At 44.9% G+C, this 17,806-nt stretch overlaps 1 protein-coding gene across 6 annotated transcripts in view; it reads right to left on the bottom strand.

Annotated features, from left to right (window-relative positions):
- The window catches only part of LOC129867108 (core-binding factor subunit beta), a 34,844-nt gene extending 17,289 nt beyond the window's left edge, over window positions 1–17,555 (bottom strand). For 3 of the 6 annotated variants that reach the window (XM_055940290.1, XM_055940291.1, XM_055940285.1), the window contains exons 1-3: window positions 17,091–17,554; window positions 16,435–16,521; window positions 14,702–14,818 (exon numbers count right to left, since the gene is read on the bottom strand). In XM_055940290.1, coding sequence (XP_055796265.1) covers window positions 14,702–14,818; window positions 16,435–16,521; window positions 17,091–17,168 — 282 coding nt within the window. In that variant the 5' untranslated portion in view covers window positions 17,169–17,554. Of the gene's footprint in view, window positions 1–14,701; window positions 14,819–16,434; window positions 16,522–17,090 lie in introns of all 6 variants that reach the window. The other 3 variants (XM_055940286.1, XM_055940288.1, XM_055940289.1) reach the window with 3 other exon arrangements.
- Window positions 17,556–17,806: the final 251 nt, after the last annotated feature.

Raw genomic sequence — 17,806 nt, 5'->3', positions numbered from 1 at the left:
GCTCGATATGGAGAAGCAGGAAGTTCCTGGGAGTTGAGTCAGCACAATTCCCTTACGGGAGCAGTGTGTGCAATCCTGCAATCCTAGTCAGGGCTGAGCTGTTTTTCCAGTATATCCACATCTATGAGCACACACACCCCCCCCCCCCCCCCCCCCCCCCCCACCCCCCCACACACAAACAAACACACAGAACAGGTGTGACCAAGTGAGGTGAGACATACATAGAGAAAGCAGGTTGAGCTAGAGAACGCTTCTCTCTGTAACCCACCCACACATATACCCACCCACAACCACACGTATTCCCAACCCCACCCACACATATACCCACCCACAACCACACATATACCCAACCACAACCACACATATACCCAACCCCAACCACACATATACCCAACCACAACCACACATATACCCAACCCCACCCACACATATACCCAACCCCAACCACACATATACCCAACCCCACCCACACATATACCCAACCCCAACCACACATATACCCAACCACAACCACACATATACCCAACCCCACCCACACATATACCCAACCCCAACCACACATATACCCAACCACAACCACACATATACCCAACCCCACCCACACATATACCCACCCACACATATACCCACCCACAACCACACATATACCCACCCCACCCACACATATACCCACCCACAACCACACATATACCCATCCACACCCACACATATACCCACCCACACATACACCCACCCACAACCACACATATACCCAACCACACCCACACATATACCCACCCACACCCACACACATACCCATCCACACCCACCCACACATATACCCATCCACACCCAAAACCACCCACAACCACACATATACCCAACCCCACCCACACATATACCCACCCACACATATACCCACCCACAACCACACATATACCCACCCCACCCACACATATACCCACCCACACCCACACACATACCCAACCACACCCACACATATACCCACCCACACATATACCCACCCACAACCACACATATACCCAACCCCACCCACACATATACCCACCCACAACCACACATATACCCAACCACACCCACACATATACCCACCCACAACCACACATATACCCAACCCCACCCACACATATATCCACCCACAACCACACATATACCCAACCACACCCACACATATACCCACCCACACCCACACACATACCCATCCACACCCACCCACACCCACACATATACCCATCCACACCCACAACCACCCACAACCACACATATACCCAACCCCACCCACACATATACCCACCCACACTCACACATATACCCATCCACACCCACACCCACCCACAACCACACATATACCCATCCACACCCACCCACACCCACACATATACCCACCCACACCCACACATATACCCATCCACACCCACCCACACCCACCCACAACCACAACCACACATATACCCAACCCCACCTACACATATACCCACCCACATCCACACATATACCCAACCCCACCTACACATATACCCACCCACATCCACACATATACCCAACCCCACCTACACATATACCCACCCACATCCACACATATACCCAACCACACAAATGCTCAGACACAGACACACACTCAGAGACAAGTCTCTGTTCCTCCATCCACACCACCTGCCACAGAGACGGCTGTATTAGACTTGTTGTGCCCCGTGCGCTCACCCATTCTCCTGCCCCTTGTCCTTCCAAGCCCTATAATTACCCCTAACCACCGAGTCACGACACCCCGGTTATAGCCCCCTAACTGAACGCCCTCAAACCCAGTTATAGCCCCCTAACTGACCCCCCCCCCCCCAAAACCCAGTTATAGCCCCTAACTGCCCTGCATTCACCTGACACCATGCCAGCGCAAAACTCGCAAACATACATACAAACAAAGATAGACAGACAGACAGACAGACTGGCAGACAGACCCCAGACAGCCCTATTCCTCTGATATATGTTCCAAATCAGAGTATAACTTGTCCTGCTAAGCCTGATTATGTTATGCAGTAACACTGACTCATTGAGTAAGGCTTCCTCTATTAGGTCATTTTCCCAATTTGATTGTAAAAGTAATACAAATGTCTCTGGTTGCTTCTAGCTTGCCAATCCAACCATTGATATAGCTCTACTTTATCAATTATATTTAAAAAAGCGATAAAATGTAATAAAGACCAACCCAGTCTTAGTGATAAGAAAAACTTGGCCTGTGTCACTATGTCAGTCAGATTATAAATCAGATTGGTTGTGATGCCACTTGATGGAAATAATTGTTTTTTTTATACCATTTCTACTTTTATTGGGAATAAGGAATAGGGTAGTTGGGGACACCATGTACACTATGTAAAATAATTTCTCACATGAACACCATACAAAGGATATCCATTTCTCTGTTTTTACAGATGGCTGTTTAACTTAAGTAAATATCATGCAAAGGCAAATCCAGCATTTGGATGAAGTTTCTAACCACAGGAGAATGGGAGAGCAGGGACATACCACAAGGGCTGCTGGGACATACTGCAGAGGCTGCAGGGGAGAAATGGCTGAGTCTACAAAACCCCAGAGGACTTTGAGAAGTCACATCAGATAGTCACAGACACTAATATAAACATATATTTTGAATACGGAATTGTTATAATCTAAAAGTAATTAATTAACTACATTTACAACAATAAATGAACAAATTAATAATATACTGGATAGAAATACACAAGAAGAATATTATCATTTCAAAAGAAAGTGATGGCTCGGTTTTCATGGGAAGAGGTGAGGACAGACAAAATAAAGAATTGTCAGGCTTGCCAAGAGCATCTTAAGGGACTTGAATTCTCAGGCACTCTAGCTATACTTGGACCCAAGTCAAGTTTCACATCTGCCATTTTCCCTCTGTACAGGAAATACTGGGTTGTAGGGGGGCCCTTGGCCCCTCCCACTGAGGCACCCATCACAGTCAGGTTGGAGGCAGAGAGACGGTCCTCCGGGCCAGGTGACCACACTTGTCCCCCCCTGCGGCCGGGAGAGAACATAGTTCCTGGAATAGTGACCAGGAATGCAGTCGGCACATACACGCTGTATTTCTCACCTGTGTCCTGACAGTCCTGGAGAATCAAATCCCCAAGCAGGATGCTTCCCTCTCCTCCCTCCTAGACAACACTGTCTGACTGCTCCCACTCAGTGGGATGTAGGAAGGGTGGGGAGTCTCAGACTTACTTCAGTACAAACACAGACACTGAAGTCTTTCACCTACTCATCTGGACTATCCATCCATTACATTTACGGAGGAACAATTTAGTGTAATTCATATTTAATCCCTTCATGAAATGGTGAATAAGTGATCTGCTCAGATGCAACATCACCATCCTGTTAGGTGATTTACAACAAGTCCCCATGTTCCAAACTCCCATGAATCAGAATCAGTTGAGTAATTCCACAGCATCATGGAATGTTTATTACTCTGGAGGGCAAGGTGAAGGGAAAACAAATTAAATCAAATGTTTTAATTGGCAGGAGGAGAGAGAGAGAGAGAGAGAAGGAGAGGAAGGGGTGAGAGTGGTCAACTGAAACAACTCCATCTGCAATGTCATCACTTCTGGTGGAAAAGAGTGATGTCTGCATAAAGAAAACAAACAAAATCAAGAAGTCTAGTAACTCTCGCTATTAGCTAACCCTCAGACTGAGAGATAGATGTTTGAAGACTTTATGGGGTCTGTATGGACCGATGATGTCTCAAACAGCTTGCTGCTTTATGGGCAGAGAGGCTGTTTGTTGCACATTAACAGCCCTCAGTTTTTATCAGTTTCACATTGTTAATAAAATATGAGCTCATTTAGAAGCGTTGAAAAAAACTACTTCCTGGTGCAGAAAGATTCTTCCTCCAGTTATGAGTGAACACACTCTCTCATTTCATTGTGAAATTAACACTGCTACTGTAGGTAGCAGAACCGTAAATCATAGTGAAATGTCACATTTATCCTTAGAAAGTAGTATTTGTATTTTTGTATTATTATTAATGTTATATATTTATTTTACCTTTATTTAACTAGGAAAGTCAGTTGAGAACAAATTCTTATTTACAACGATGCCCTACACCGGCGAAGCCCTAACCCGAACGACACTGGGCCAGTTGTGCGCCGCCCTATGGGACTCCCAATCACGACGGGTTGTGATACAGCCTGGAATCAAACCAGGTCTGTAGTGACGCTTCTAGCACTGAGAAACAGTGCCTTAGACCACTGCGCCACTCGGGGGCCCAACCAGAGCTCCACTGTTTCATTTTACTGTAAGATTAACATTTTCAGGAAGCCATGTGACATTCAGTATATTTGTACCCCACAATAAAGCGTGGGAGTGGTCATTGATCTGAGGCCTGGGATAAAGGAAGTGGAAATTTGAGCTGGGAGCTATAATGAAAACCCTATGGCAAAAATAGAGGCAGGAGTATGATTGACTAGTGCTGGGAAAAACAAAGCTTCTCTTTCCCCAGCAGAGACAGTTCTGTCCCAACAGACAGTCAAAAGAGGAGCATTTCTGTAAAAAAAAACATTCAACAAAAGGACATGGCATAGCCAAGGACACAAAGAACCCCTCTTTTTAACAAACATCAAACAATCAACATCAGATGAGAGGAACACGAGGAGGGCTCAGTGAACAATGGGCATGACAGAGCAGCAGGAATCAATTAGTGGGCTCACTTTGATGATGTCATTGACAAGTCATCTGCCAGTGGAGCGGCTTCCGTTTGAGGGAGATGGAAACAACAGCCCCCACCGCAAAACGAGCTGGACCACTGCGCTCCTCACAGAAATGCTCGTCCATCATCCTCCCTCCACCCTGGCCTTTACCCAGTCGCCTCTCTCCTCCTCAGTGTCAGGAGTGAGGGCTGATGCCTCCCTACCCCCTCCCCCATCATACACACATTACTACCAGGTTCACTTCAGCTAGACTTGAGTATAAACAACATTAACTAAATATGGAGTAACTATAGTAGCTTTATGACATTAAGTTCATAACCTTTAAACTTAGCAACCAATTAATGTGTATTTGTGTGGCTCTGTGAGATAATTCAGAGCCCCTCCCAAGCACCACACCCTGCTTCATGTTGGAGCTGAAGATGGGAGAGATTCATCTGCTCCTCATTTTCCCCCCTTCAATAACCACCACCAGCAGCAGCGAGCTGTTCCCCCTCTCTGACTCTGTAACAAGGTTAACTGTCAAGCTGTTCCCCCTCTCTGACTCTGTAACAGGGTTAACTGTCAAGCTGTTCCCCCTCTCTGACTCTGTAACAGGGTTAACTGTCAAGCTGTTCCCCCTCTCTGACTCTGTAACAGGGTTAACTGTCAAGCTGTTCCCCCTCTCTGACTCTGTAACAGGGTTAACTGTCAAGCTGTTCCCCCTCTCTGACTCTGTAACAGGGTTAACTGTCAAGCTGTTCCCCCTCTCTGACTCTGTAACAGGGTTAACTGTCAAGCTGTTCCCCCTCTCTGACTCTGTAACAGGGTTAACTGTCAAGCTGTTCCCCCTCTCTGACTCTGTAACAGGGTTAAATGTCAAGCTGTTCCCCCTCTCTGACTCTGTAACAAGGTTAACTGTCAAGCTGTTCCCCCTCTCTGACTCTGTAACAAGGTTAACTGTCAAGCTGTTCCCCCTCTCTGACTCTGTAACAGGGTTAACTGTCAAGCTGTTCCCCCTCTCTGACTCTGTAACAGGGTTAACTGTCAAGCTGTTCCCCCTCTCTGACTCTGTAACAGGGTTAAATGTCAAGCTGTTCCCCCTCTCTGGCTCTGTAACAAGGTTAACTGTCAAGCTGTTCCCCCTATCGGACTCTGTAACAGGGTTAACTGTCAAGCTGTTCCCCCTCTCTGACTCTGTAACAGGGTTAACTGTCAAGCTGTTCCCCCCTCTCTGGCTCTGTAACAAGGTTAACAGTCAAGCTGTTCCCCCCTCTCTGGCTCTGTAACACGGTTAACTGTCAAGCTGTTCCCCCCTCTCTGGCTCCGTAACAAGGTTAACTGTCAAGCTGTTCCCCCCTCTCTGGCTCCGTAACAAGGTTAACAGTCAAGCTGTTCCCCCTCTCTGACTCTGTAACAAGGTTAACTGTCAAGCTGTTCCCCCCTCTCTGACTCTGTAACAGGGTTAACTGTCAAGCTGTTCCCCCTCTCTGACTCTGTAACAGGGTTAACTGTCAAGCTGTTCCCCCTCTCTGACTCTGTAACAAGGTTAACTGTCAAGCTGTTCCCCCTCTCTGACTCTGTAACAGGGTTAACTGTCAAGCTGTTCCCCAACTCTGACTCTGTAACAGGGTTAACTGTCAAGCTGTTCCCCCTCTCTGACTCTGTAACAGGGTTAACTGTCAAGCTGTTCCCCCTCTCTGACTCTGTAACAGGGTTAACTGTCAAGCTGTTCCCCCTCTCTGACTCTGTAACAAGGTTAACTGTCAAGCTGTTCCCCCTCTCTGACTCTGAAACAGGGTTAAATGTCAAGCTGTTCCCCCTCTCTGACTCTGTAACAGGGTTAACTGTCAAGCTGTTCCCCCCTCTCTGGCTCTGTAACAAGATTAACTGTCAAGCTGTTCCCCCCTTTCTGGCTCTGTAACATGGTTAACTGTCAAGCTGTTCCCCCCTCTCTGGCTCTGTAACAGGGTTAACATTCAAGCTGTTCCCCCCTCTCTGGCTCTGTAACAAGGTTAACTGTCAAGATGTTCCCCCCTCTCTGGCTCTGTAACAAGGTTAACAGTCAAGCTGTTCCCCCCTCTCTGGCTCTGTAACAAGGTTAACTGTCAAGCTGTTCCCCCCTCTCTGGCTCTGTAACAGGGTTAACTGTCAAGCTGTTCCCCCCTCTCTGGCTCTGTAACAAGGTTAACAGTCAAGCTGTTCCCCCCTCTCTGGCTCTGTAACAAGGTTAACTGTCAAGCTGTTCCCCCCTCTCTGGCTCTGTAACAAGGTTAACAGTCAAGCTGTTCCCCCCTCTCTGGATCCGTAACAAGGTTAACTGTCAAGCTGTTCCCCCCTCTCTGGCTCTGTAACAAGGTTAACTGTCAAGCTGTTCCCCCCTCTCTGGCTCTGTAACAAGGTTAACAGTCAAGCTGTTCCCCCCTCTCTGGCTCTGTAACAAGGTTAACTGTCAAGCTGTGCCCCCCTCTCTGGCTCTGTAACAGGGTTAACTGTCAAGCTGTTCCCCCCTCTCTGGCTCTGTAACAAGGTTAACTGTCAAGCTGTTCCCCCCTCTCTGGCTCTGTAACAAGGTTAACAGTCAAGCTTTTCCCCCCTCTCTGGCTCTGTAACAAGGTTAACTGTCAAGCTGTTCCCCCCTCTCTGGCTCTGTAACAAGGTTAACAGTCAAGCTGTTCCCCCCTCTCTGGCTCTGTAACAAGGTTAACTGTCAAGCTGTTCCCCCTCTCTGACTCTGTAACAGGGTTAACTGTCAAGCTGTTCCCCCTCTCTGACTCTGTAACAGGGTTAACTGTCAAGCTGTTCCCCCTCTCTGACTCTGTAACAGGGTTAACTGTCAAGCTGTTCCCCCTCTCTGACTCTGTAACAAGGTTAACTGTCAAGCTGTTCCCCCTCTCTGACTCTGAAACAGGGTTAAATGTCAAGCTGTTCCCCCTCTCTGACTCTGTAACAGGGTTAACTGTCAAGCTGTTCCCCCCTCTCTGGCTCTGTAACAAGATTAACTGTCAAGCTGTTCCCCCCTTTCTGGCTCTGTAACAGGGTTAACTGTCAAGCTGTTCCCCCCTCTCTGGCTCTGTAACAGGGTTAACATTCAAGCTGTTCCCCCCTCTCTGGCTCTGTAACAAGGTTAACTGTCAAGATGTTCCCCCCTCTCTGGCTCTGTAACAAGGTTAACAGTCAAGCTGTTCCCCCCTCTCTGGCTCTGTAACAAGGTTAACTGTCAAGCTGTTCCCCCCTCTCTGGCTCTGTAACAGGGTTAACTGTCAAGCTGTTCCCCCCTCTCTGGCTCTGTAACAGGGTTAACTGTCAAGCTGTTCCCCCCTCTCTGGCTCTGTAACAGGGTTAACTGTCAAGCTGTTCCCCCCTCTCTGGCTCTGTAACAGGGTTAACTGTCAAGCTGTTCCCCCCTCTCTGGCTCTGTAACAAGGTTAACTGTCAAGCTGTTCCCCCCTCTCTGGCTCTGTAACAGGGTTAACTGTCAAGCTGTCCCCCCTCTCTGGCTCTGTAACAGGGTTAACTGCCAAGCTGTTCCCCCCTCTCTGGCTCTGTAACAGGGTTAACTGTCAAGCTGTTCCCCCCTCTCTGGCTCTGTAACAGGGTTAACTGTCAAGCTGTTCCCCCCTCTCTGGCTCTGTAACAGGGTTAACTGTCAAGCTGTTCCCCCCTCTCTGGCTCTGTAACAGGGTTAACTGTCAAGCTGTTCCCCCCTCTCTGGCTCTGTAACAGGGTTAACTGTCAAGCTGTTCCCCCCTCTCTGACTCTGTAACAAGGTTAACTGTCAAGCTGTTCCCCCCTCTCTGGCTCTGTAACAAGGTTAACTGTCAAGCTGGCGCCATGCAGCTCAAGACCATGTTTTGTGGCACATGACGCGTCATTAATATGGAGATTGGCTCTGTAAGTGCAGTGCTATGGCAGACAAACACATACATACGCACACACACAATACACAGACACACAAACACACTGGCTGGTCTTGGGAATAAGCTTTATCACAAAACTATTAAAACTCCAATTCCTGTGGTGACGCCTCTGACTGAAGTCCCTTTCATAATGGATTAATTTACTGTGAATCTTCCCTGTGCTATATGCCCCGAGCGAACATTCTTACATCCAGAGACAGGCCGAAGATTTATAGTCTGCTGCCTCTGAGGCCCTGCCTCGGTATGGCTCCACGTTAAGGGCCTGCTCTCTCTCTCTCTCAGTTCTGGCCCCATGTCAGATAACAACACACCTACACAATCCCGCTATGCATTACTGCTGTAATACCAGCAGAAGTGACTTTCACATTTACCAGCCTGTAGCTGAAAGGTTTAGGAGTCATTCTACGACTTTCTTCATGTATTTGTGCTTTAAGCTCTTATCACAATATAATAGAGTAGCAGCACACTCTGGAGGGTCTGTAACAAGGAGACTATATCAGGAGCTTTCAACCAATCAGTGGGGGGGGGGGGGGGGGGGGGGCAAACCCAACCTTCTGGCATGGCCATGCAGATGGACCCAATTTCTGCTTTGCATAAAAGGAAACCACACACAAGCTCTACGGATGAACAGAGCAGAGGGGGATATGGAGAAGAGGCCAAACACCAGATCTCTTAAACCATTACAGCTGAACCCTGCTCCAAAACCCTAAAAGTCTCCAATTTCAACAAGATTGAGTTAAAGTTGAGGAGTGTTCATATATAAGAGCAGTGGCGACCCGTATTTCAGGGCAGGAGGGGCAGAACTCGGAATTGTAAGTCGGGAACTTGGGCCTCTTTCTAGAGCTATGACCTGAAGATCACTCACATCATCATGATTCAACCTTGTTTTTTTCAGAGTTCCCAGTTGTCTTGAAAGCAACATAAATCCAGAGAACGCCAGACTTTGATGACAAAGTTTGATGACAAATTTGCCCAAGTAGTACCACCGCGCCACCTTCCTGTTCAAGTGAGCACAGCACAACAAGGTGAGTCCAAATATGTCTTGTATGCTGCTGCATAAATTATGTAATGTGCCAGGGAGATATGTATACTGTAGCTAAGAAAGTAATACTAAGTGTATGTTGTGTAGTAAGCTGTTAGTAGCCCATGTGCCTCATCCTAATAATTTGGTCCCGTTTCCCGTCCTAATTTCGCCTACTGTTCTAACTTGGTGGTGCACATGTAGCCTATAACCTGCTTTAGAGAAATGTAATCATTGAATATTGTAAGAGCTTTCATTGTCTGCTTATATGCCCCCTTTATTTATCCTACGGTTCTGACTTGGCGTACAGGGAGAACACTGTAAGAACGGCCCATGTTCGGAATTCTGTCGCTGTACGTTTCAAAAGTGCTGAACAAATAGTTATATTGACTACGTCCATCCTAGCTCGCTCATTAATGTCTTAATCAAAATTACCGATTGCCTCTTATCCACTTGTCGTTCCTTTATGCCATAGTTTGTACATCGCAATTGTCAGTAGAAACCACATTTGTTTAAAACCTCTTTAGGATCTATGGGATAGGTGTCCCTATACCGGGACAGTTGTTGCTAATGTGCAGTAAGGTGACTAGAATGACGTTGTAAGTAACAGCAAACTTTCCAGGACATAGACATGTCTTATATGGACAAAAAGCTTAAATTATTGTTAATCTAACTGCACTGTCCAATTTACAGTAGCTATTACAGTGAAAAAAATGCCATGCTATTGTTTGAGGAGAGTGCACAACAACAAAAAACTTGTATCACGGCAACTGGTTTGATACATTCACCTCTGAAGGTAAATAATGTACTTACATTCAGTAATCTTGCTCTGATTTGTCATCCTGAGGGTTCCAGAGATTAAATGTAGCATAGTTTTGTTTGATAAAATCCATTTTTATATTCAAATGTAGGACCTGGGTTCCTACATTTGGGTATGTTATTTTAGATGAAAATTGAAAAAATTAAGAGGATCAACCATATCAGCCATGTTTTTTTAAAGGCAGTAAATGAGGCTGAATGAACTGTTTCGCTGCCAGACAAGGCTCCACTGATAGCCAGGTGTAGCAGTGGTAAGGTGTTGGGACTGCTGTTGGGACTGCTGTTGTTGGGACTGCTGTTGGGACTGCTGTTGGGCCCTAACAGTTTGTGGGCACCATTTGTCACCGTTATAGTGCAATTAATGTATTGTTTAGTGTTGTGTTGTGTAGTGGCTTTCTTGGCTTGCATACCCCAATTTTAGTTTTTGTTTGCCCCACCAGGATGTACGTGCTAAAATCGCCACTGTATAAGAGTCTGTATTGCATTCTCTCTCTGTTACAGTAAAAACCCTATTACATCAAATGGGCAGGACTTCAGTCCAGGTACTCACTGTACTCTGTGTAGAGGTTCTTGACAAATATATTCTTCAATCCCATGGTGAGTCATCAGTATCCATGGAGATCCATTACAACAAAGCACAAATGGAGGATCTTCATCAGAGACCCACTACCTCTCTGAGCTCTTGTCTGAGCTAAGCAAACTTCACTTGGAGCAGATTAATAATTTACTGAGACACAATGAATCATCCCCCTCCTCCTGTCTGCTACTGTAGCAGTTCAAACGCTCTGCACTTCTGCTGCCTGTCACAGTAAGAAAACCTGATTTAAGGACTCTACTCCACTGGCCTTCTCTCAATGTTCCTGTGGCAGTTATACAACTTCCTGTTCTGCTCTGTGAATTTTGAACAGTATACTGCTGTGTATTCATTTCTGTCTGATGATTCTCTAAAGGCACTGTTAGCTAACATTTGTCCCTCCAATCTAATGAATTTAAGGTTGGACTTGTATGGCCATGACTCAGAGTCAGAGTCCATGGCCATTAGGGCAGTGTGGAAGATTCATGGGACTGACCAGTGACCCGGTACGAGGCAGTCCACAACCGGGAGCCCCTGGCTGGGACAGAGTTAACTGCTCCTCCCCGGTCCCTGCTAGCTACCGCTAAAATTAACCTCCCACACAGCTGGTTCCCATTAGCCTGTAGTGACACTCGGAGCCTGTACTTAAGCTCTACTGCGGGGGCTCCAGTGGAGCAGGGCTCACCGCCCCACTCAGATAATACTACTGTCCCCCGCCAGCGGCCAAGTTTAAACTGGCCCCGTTCCGCTGGCACCGCCTGTGTTTTCAAATGAGGGAGGAGGAGAACGAGGGGGTGTGGGGGAAGGATGGAGGAACGCAATGGTTTATTCACTCGCGCACGAGAGAGAAATGAGAGAGAGACCTAAAAAGCGAGTGAGAGAGAGACCAGAAGAGAGAGATTGAGACCTAAAGAGAGACCAAGAGAGAGTGAAAGTGAGAAAGAGAGTGAAAGAGAGAGAGAAAAAGAGAGTGAGAGAGACAAGAAGAGAGAGAGAGAGAGTGTGTGTGAGAGAAGGAGAGGGTCCCAGAGAAAGGAGACAGACAGAGACAGCGAGTCCCTGGGTTCACACTGAGCTGGGGTTGGTTCTGACTCCATCAATCAAAAATGGCAAGACCCATAAAATCACTCACTTTTCATGGAAAGATGATTATAACTGTTCCCTATTCATCTGTTACTCTGGACTGGCGTTGGGTGGCGGTGAGGAAAGAGCTGTATGCTATATGCTCTTTATGGACCTCACACTTCAACTGGGAATAGGGGGATCATGCCATAGTGAGACATGGCTGATGTATCCATAGGCTACACCTGGACAGTTCCCTCATGAAAACAGCTTGGCAAGGATGCTTTGCCAAATCATACAGTGCAGATTCCACTAGCTAAAGGACTTAGCTTCAATATTTCGCCTCTACAATTTTCTATTTTATTTCAGACTTTTTTCAATTGATTCAATTCATAGAGCAACAGACGCAGGCCTGTTGACCTGGTATATTTCAGTAAAATGTCACATTTCCTCTTCCGACCCCACAGCACACACTTTCACTTTCACTGCAGACATTCTTTGGGGTTTTCATTCAGTCTATTAACATCTCCTAGCCAGGCAGTGTGAGATGTGTTTGTGTAAAAGGTTAACAATTAGAGTAATTAAGAGCAGAGGTTGCAGCGTACGCAACATCTCTTCCAGGCTGACACCACTGGTCTGCAGGGAGTTAGAGAGAGGGAGAGAGGGAGGGATGGTGGGGAGCCCAGAGAAAAATCAGAAGTTCTCCAAATAAGTTCCACCTCAGTTCCTAAAGATAAGTATTCATGTCAACGAGCAGAGCAGTAGCACCTGTCTAGGGATTTACTACCTAAATGAAGAAGCCTGATGACTACACAGCATTGTGGAAAGGGTCGAGAAGAAATCCAAGCTAATAATTGAGCCCTGTTCTCCAATGTTGCAACATGAGAATACGACGCATGCTGATAGTTCACTGGATACTGAAATGTTGATGGAGGTGCAAAGGATCAGCCATGTGCTGTTGGGGGTAAGTGCGTGTGTGTGCATATGTGTGTGTTTGTTTGTGTATGTGTGTGTGTGTGTGTGTGTGTGTGTGTGTGTGTGTGTGTGTGTGTGTGTGTGTGTGTGTGTGTGTGTGTGTGTGTGTGTGTGTGTGTGTGTGTGTGTGTGTGTGTGTGTGTGTGCTTGTGTGCTTGTGTGCATGTGTGCATGTGTGTGTACGGTGACAGTGCTGGTGTGACTGGGAGCTCCGTGGGGTTTATGTTGGATGCCGAGCGGCAGAGGGACGGAGGGCCCAGGGCTCATTAAAGCTGCATGGCCCTGAGCCTGCTAGAGGTGACAAGGGATAGGATTACTATCAGACCCTGCCCCGGACACCCAGCGCCTCATCTGTAAAGTGCCCGGCATGCCTGACAACTCCCCGTCACGCCTTTTTAAATAATTAACGGGCAAAGATTAGTCCGTCAGCCTTGGGCCGAAAGGTCCATCGATTTCCCAAGGATGCATTTTTAATGAGCACATTTCAGCGAGGCACTGTCCGTGAACAGGGGCCTCTGGCACACCATACGTACGGCAACAACTACGAGGTCTCCAGGGGACCAAATTAATACACAAACAAAACAGTAACAAAAAATACAATCCTTCTAAACACTGCACCATTAAAACAAAGGTGTCAAGGGGGAATTCAAGTTTTAAGAGTCCATATCTAAACTTTTGGTAAATATTTTTATCTAAAATGTTATCGCTTTAGGTCATCTTTATACAATGACTAGTAAAATTTTCAGGGCTAAAAGATGAAGCATTTCCATAGTTTTCTTGAGCTCTCTCTGGGAAATGGAAGGGATGTGATCAGACAGGGGTGTTTAATAGTTCAGATAATCAATTTATGACCCACTTTATTCGGTTCTTTAGTGACACTAACAGAGTTGGCAGGACCTGGAGAAAGTCCCATGGGCTGTCAGGTGTCATGGCTGTATCACCTTAACACGGCTGTAGTAGTATCTGAATCACAGGAGCAGCAAGGCTTTACTACATAATTACTATAAATATATTGTACTATACTATTACTATATGATTACTATAGGATTCTATTTCTATGGTTGGAACATTGTCACCATCTTCCATCCCTATGGCTTTGAAAGAAACCACATACTGTAGTCGTGTATTCATTGAGTTGGTAGAATGTGTTGGAATTACAGTGAGAAAAATGGGCATGTTTAAAAAATAAACGAAAGTAGGAACAGTGAAATATTTAATTCAGGAGAAAGGTGGGTTTTTTAGTGGACGGCAGGGCAGGGTGATGTTTAGCGTGCTCCATGTGAAGCGATAACATCTTACAGAAAGCCTAGGGTTTATCCCAACCAGAGAACATATCACTCTGAATCAACAGCCTGGATTCAATCAAACTGTCGTGAGATTCAACCTCAATTTTGAGTGAAAAATGCTAGGAATACCTCAATGCCTATACCAAGCTGTTTACAGATCATTATTGTGTGGTTACATGAGTTTACAGAAATGCCAGGGAAATAAAAAGAGTGTCATGGATGAGTACGTCAGAGACAAATCGTTAAGAGGTTAACCTAAATCACCTCTCAGGAGAAATGAACAGATGAGATTAGAGAGAGGAGAAAAGAGAAGAGAGAATAAGAGAGAAAAGAAAAGAGAGAGATGTCAGGATTACCTTTCCCGTCTCCCGATCAAAGTCCACATACTCTCGTGTGGGCGTCTGCCTCTGCTCCCCGTGCAAGTTGGCTGGGAAGAACTGCAGCGAGAGGTTGGTGCCCGTCGCCACAAAAGCCTTTTAGAGGGAAATCAATACAAACAGGATCAGAACGCTGGGCCCGAGCATAAATTATGCAGCCCGTCATTTCTTTTTCACATCAGAGAGACGAGTGCCTGGAGCCAGGGCCAACGCTCCCAGCACTCAGAAAAAAAGGGAAAAAACACAAGAGTCATAATTTTCTCTATTTGAAGTATAGAGTTACGCACATCTGATTCTATTTTACCAACACAATGTTGGAATACTAGGCAATAGTGAACTGACTTTAGGAAAGAGAAAGAGACTGAAGGAGAGGGAGATGGAGTGAGTGAGAGATAGGAGGAATACAGTAAGAAAGACAGGACAAGAAAATCGATAATAGTTTAAAAGCAGACCCTGCACTGACACTAATGACAAATGGCCTATGATTAATTTTGATTTCATTTATTAAATTAGGCTTTTTACATTATTTGGCTTTCCAATGATTCCAGGCTCCCTGTGCGTGGTTGATGTCATGGAATTTACTGGCACATAGACAAAGATTTAAAACAACTGAGCTCCAAATATGGACACAATGTTTTGTATTGTTTTCATAGCATTACTTCAAACATAATATAGGAAATACACAACACGGGCAGGATGCACACAACATATACTAACACAAAATACAGTGTCATTACCATGTAATTACTAAGGCTATAGGAACATAGCACATGTTCATAATACAAGTAATACAACTATTGTGTATTACTATTCTGCCTTATTGAATTAACAAAGTCCTTTGCATTTATTTAATTTACTAAAATTTGAGGTACGGTGATGATCATTTCAAATGTCTTTCTCGGTCAGAATAATATCATTTTGAAATAGACACACTCGGGTGAATGGTAGGTTTGGACAGACAGTAACATAATGCTTCAAAATACTTAAATCACAGAAAATAACTAATTACAAGTAGGCCTAGTCACAATGTTATTATTGTGAATATCTTTTCGAATCTGTTTGTCTGAAAATGTAATTGAATTTGGATACACTACCTTGTCACTTTATTATTTCATGCCATAAAGACAATCCTTGATTTGAATAACTTTACCAAAAATATGAAACAATCAGACTCAACAAGAGTGTAATTTTAGGCTACTCTAAGAATAAAAGTGTTAGGCCTACATAAAATCAATACTACATTTTACTTTATTACAGCACATACAGTAGACAACATGAAAATATTACGACTGAAAAAAGGAGTGAGAAGAATGACCGTTTTAAGTAGCCACGGGCAGGCCCGCTCTGTCCTGACCTCCCTCATTGTCAAATGGCCATGTCGGTTTCTCTCCTCAAAAGACTATTGAGACAGAGGCAGAACTTAATAGCCTTGTCTGTAGGACACCTGATACACAGGCTTATGACATTTCTGGACAGTGAACAGATCATATTATAGTATAATGTCATTTTAGTGAAATTAATGTTAAGAGAATGTTTTTGTTTTGTTTGTTAGAGAATAAAGGAGGAAGTAATGTTTTGGCTGATGTAAAATGTCTAGTTCCGGGTGTCTATTTACGCAAAATATTGACATAAACTCAAGGTTAGTGTAATGATGTCTGATTATAGTGTTATTATCTCAAGAGTTGTATGCTGAACATAAATGGTTTACTCACTATTTCTGAACGACCGTCCCTACAAGCGGTGTGAAACCTGGCTTGCCTCTCCTCATGCGGTCTGTCTCGGAACCCTGTGTATTTTATCTGAAAATAGGAAGGATCAAATGCATCAATAAAGTTAATCTCAGAGAAAAAAACCCATGGCCTAATTAAAAAGACTAAACTTTACTGTGAATGTCATTGATCATGGTTCACTTTCAAGATTTTGAATTTGAGACACCTTTATTTTTATTAAGTCTTTAAATCCAGAGGCATCAAAGAAAATTCATTCATCTCCATTTAGCCATTTGAAATGATAAATGATGGGAAATGATTGTAAACTACAATAGCCATGAGTCAGTCAACGTGAATGTCAGAGCATCGGGCTGTGACACGCGACTCAGATGAGTTGACAGACTTACAACAAACCAAAACGAAACACAATTTCATAACTGTCTCCTTCCTCTTTTTTGAAAAGTGTATTTAGACATTAAAATATGAAAAAACGTACCACATAAAATCAACAGTGCTTTCATATTGATATTTGGAAAACATCAATATCTTTCAGTAAAAGGCAAGATAGAGTTGGGTCTCTATCAGCGCAACGTGCATTTCCACGTTATGAGCTACTTTGTTTCGCCACCAGATAAAATGTATCCAATGAATAGACTTGCCTCGCACTCCCGACTGAGTTTCCTGAAGAACTCTTCGTTTTCAAACTTGCTCCTTTGATCCGGGACCACCCGAGGCATCTTGAAGCTTTGCTGATAAACTTTTGTTAATATTAATTGTTTGTGAGAAAGAAAAACCTTTGCAATCCTGATTTTATTCTCTTCCGTCTTTTTTGATGGGGTGTGTAGCAATGTGCTAATGTAATATTTACCTTATTGAAGCAGGGTGGTGATCTCTCCCTGCTCTCAAATCGGAACTACTGAGCGGTCAGTCTCTGCCACTGCAATGGATTAGGCTCAATTTCGCAATTGGCTATAATTCCCTTTCAACCTGAAGCGTATGATCCCTGTCCACTGACAACAAACGCCCGCTCTCTCGACTTTATCAGTCGCGCTGCATGGTTCTGAGTTACTTCCTGGCTCCTCGGAGTCCGACTTATGACTGTACACCCAAAATACTCCCCCCATTCACAATTCTCCTCACTACTGATCCCTAGTGCGCAAGCGTATAACTCACCAAGACTTCAGAGAGCAAGAGCTTTCATGCTATGTATGCGTCCATGTCTCATGTTCCTTAGCCTAGAGACAGACAAAACAAATTACATCTCTCTTTGTAAATTGTTTGGACCATAAGCTTACATCGTGAATAACTTTTTCCATAGGCATAAGACTTCTGGAAAAAGACAAATCTTCTGAACCTCTGCAATTATACAAGGCTC

This window comes from Salvelinus fontinalis, chromosome 12 (assembly GCF_029448725.1).
Source record: "Salvelinus fontinalis isolate EN_2023a chromosome 12, ASM2944872v1, whole genome shotgun sequence".
Classification (NCBI taxonomy): domain Eukaryota; kingdom Metazoa; phylum Chordata; class Actinopteri; order Salmoniformes; family Salmonidae; genus Salvelinus; species Salvelinus fontinalis.
The sequence above is the reverse complement of the archived record's forward strand: the minus strand, read 5'-3'. Positions and strand labels throughout refer to the sequence as shown.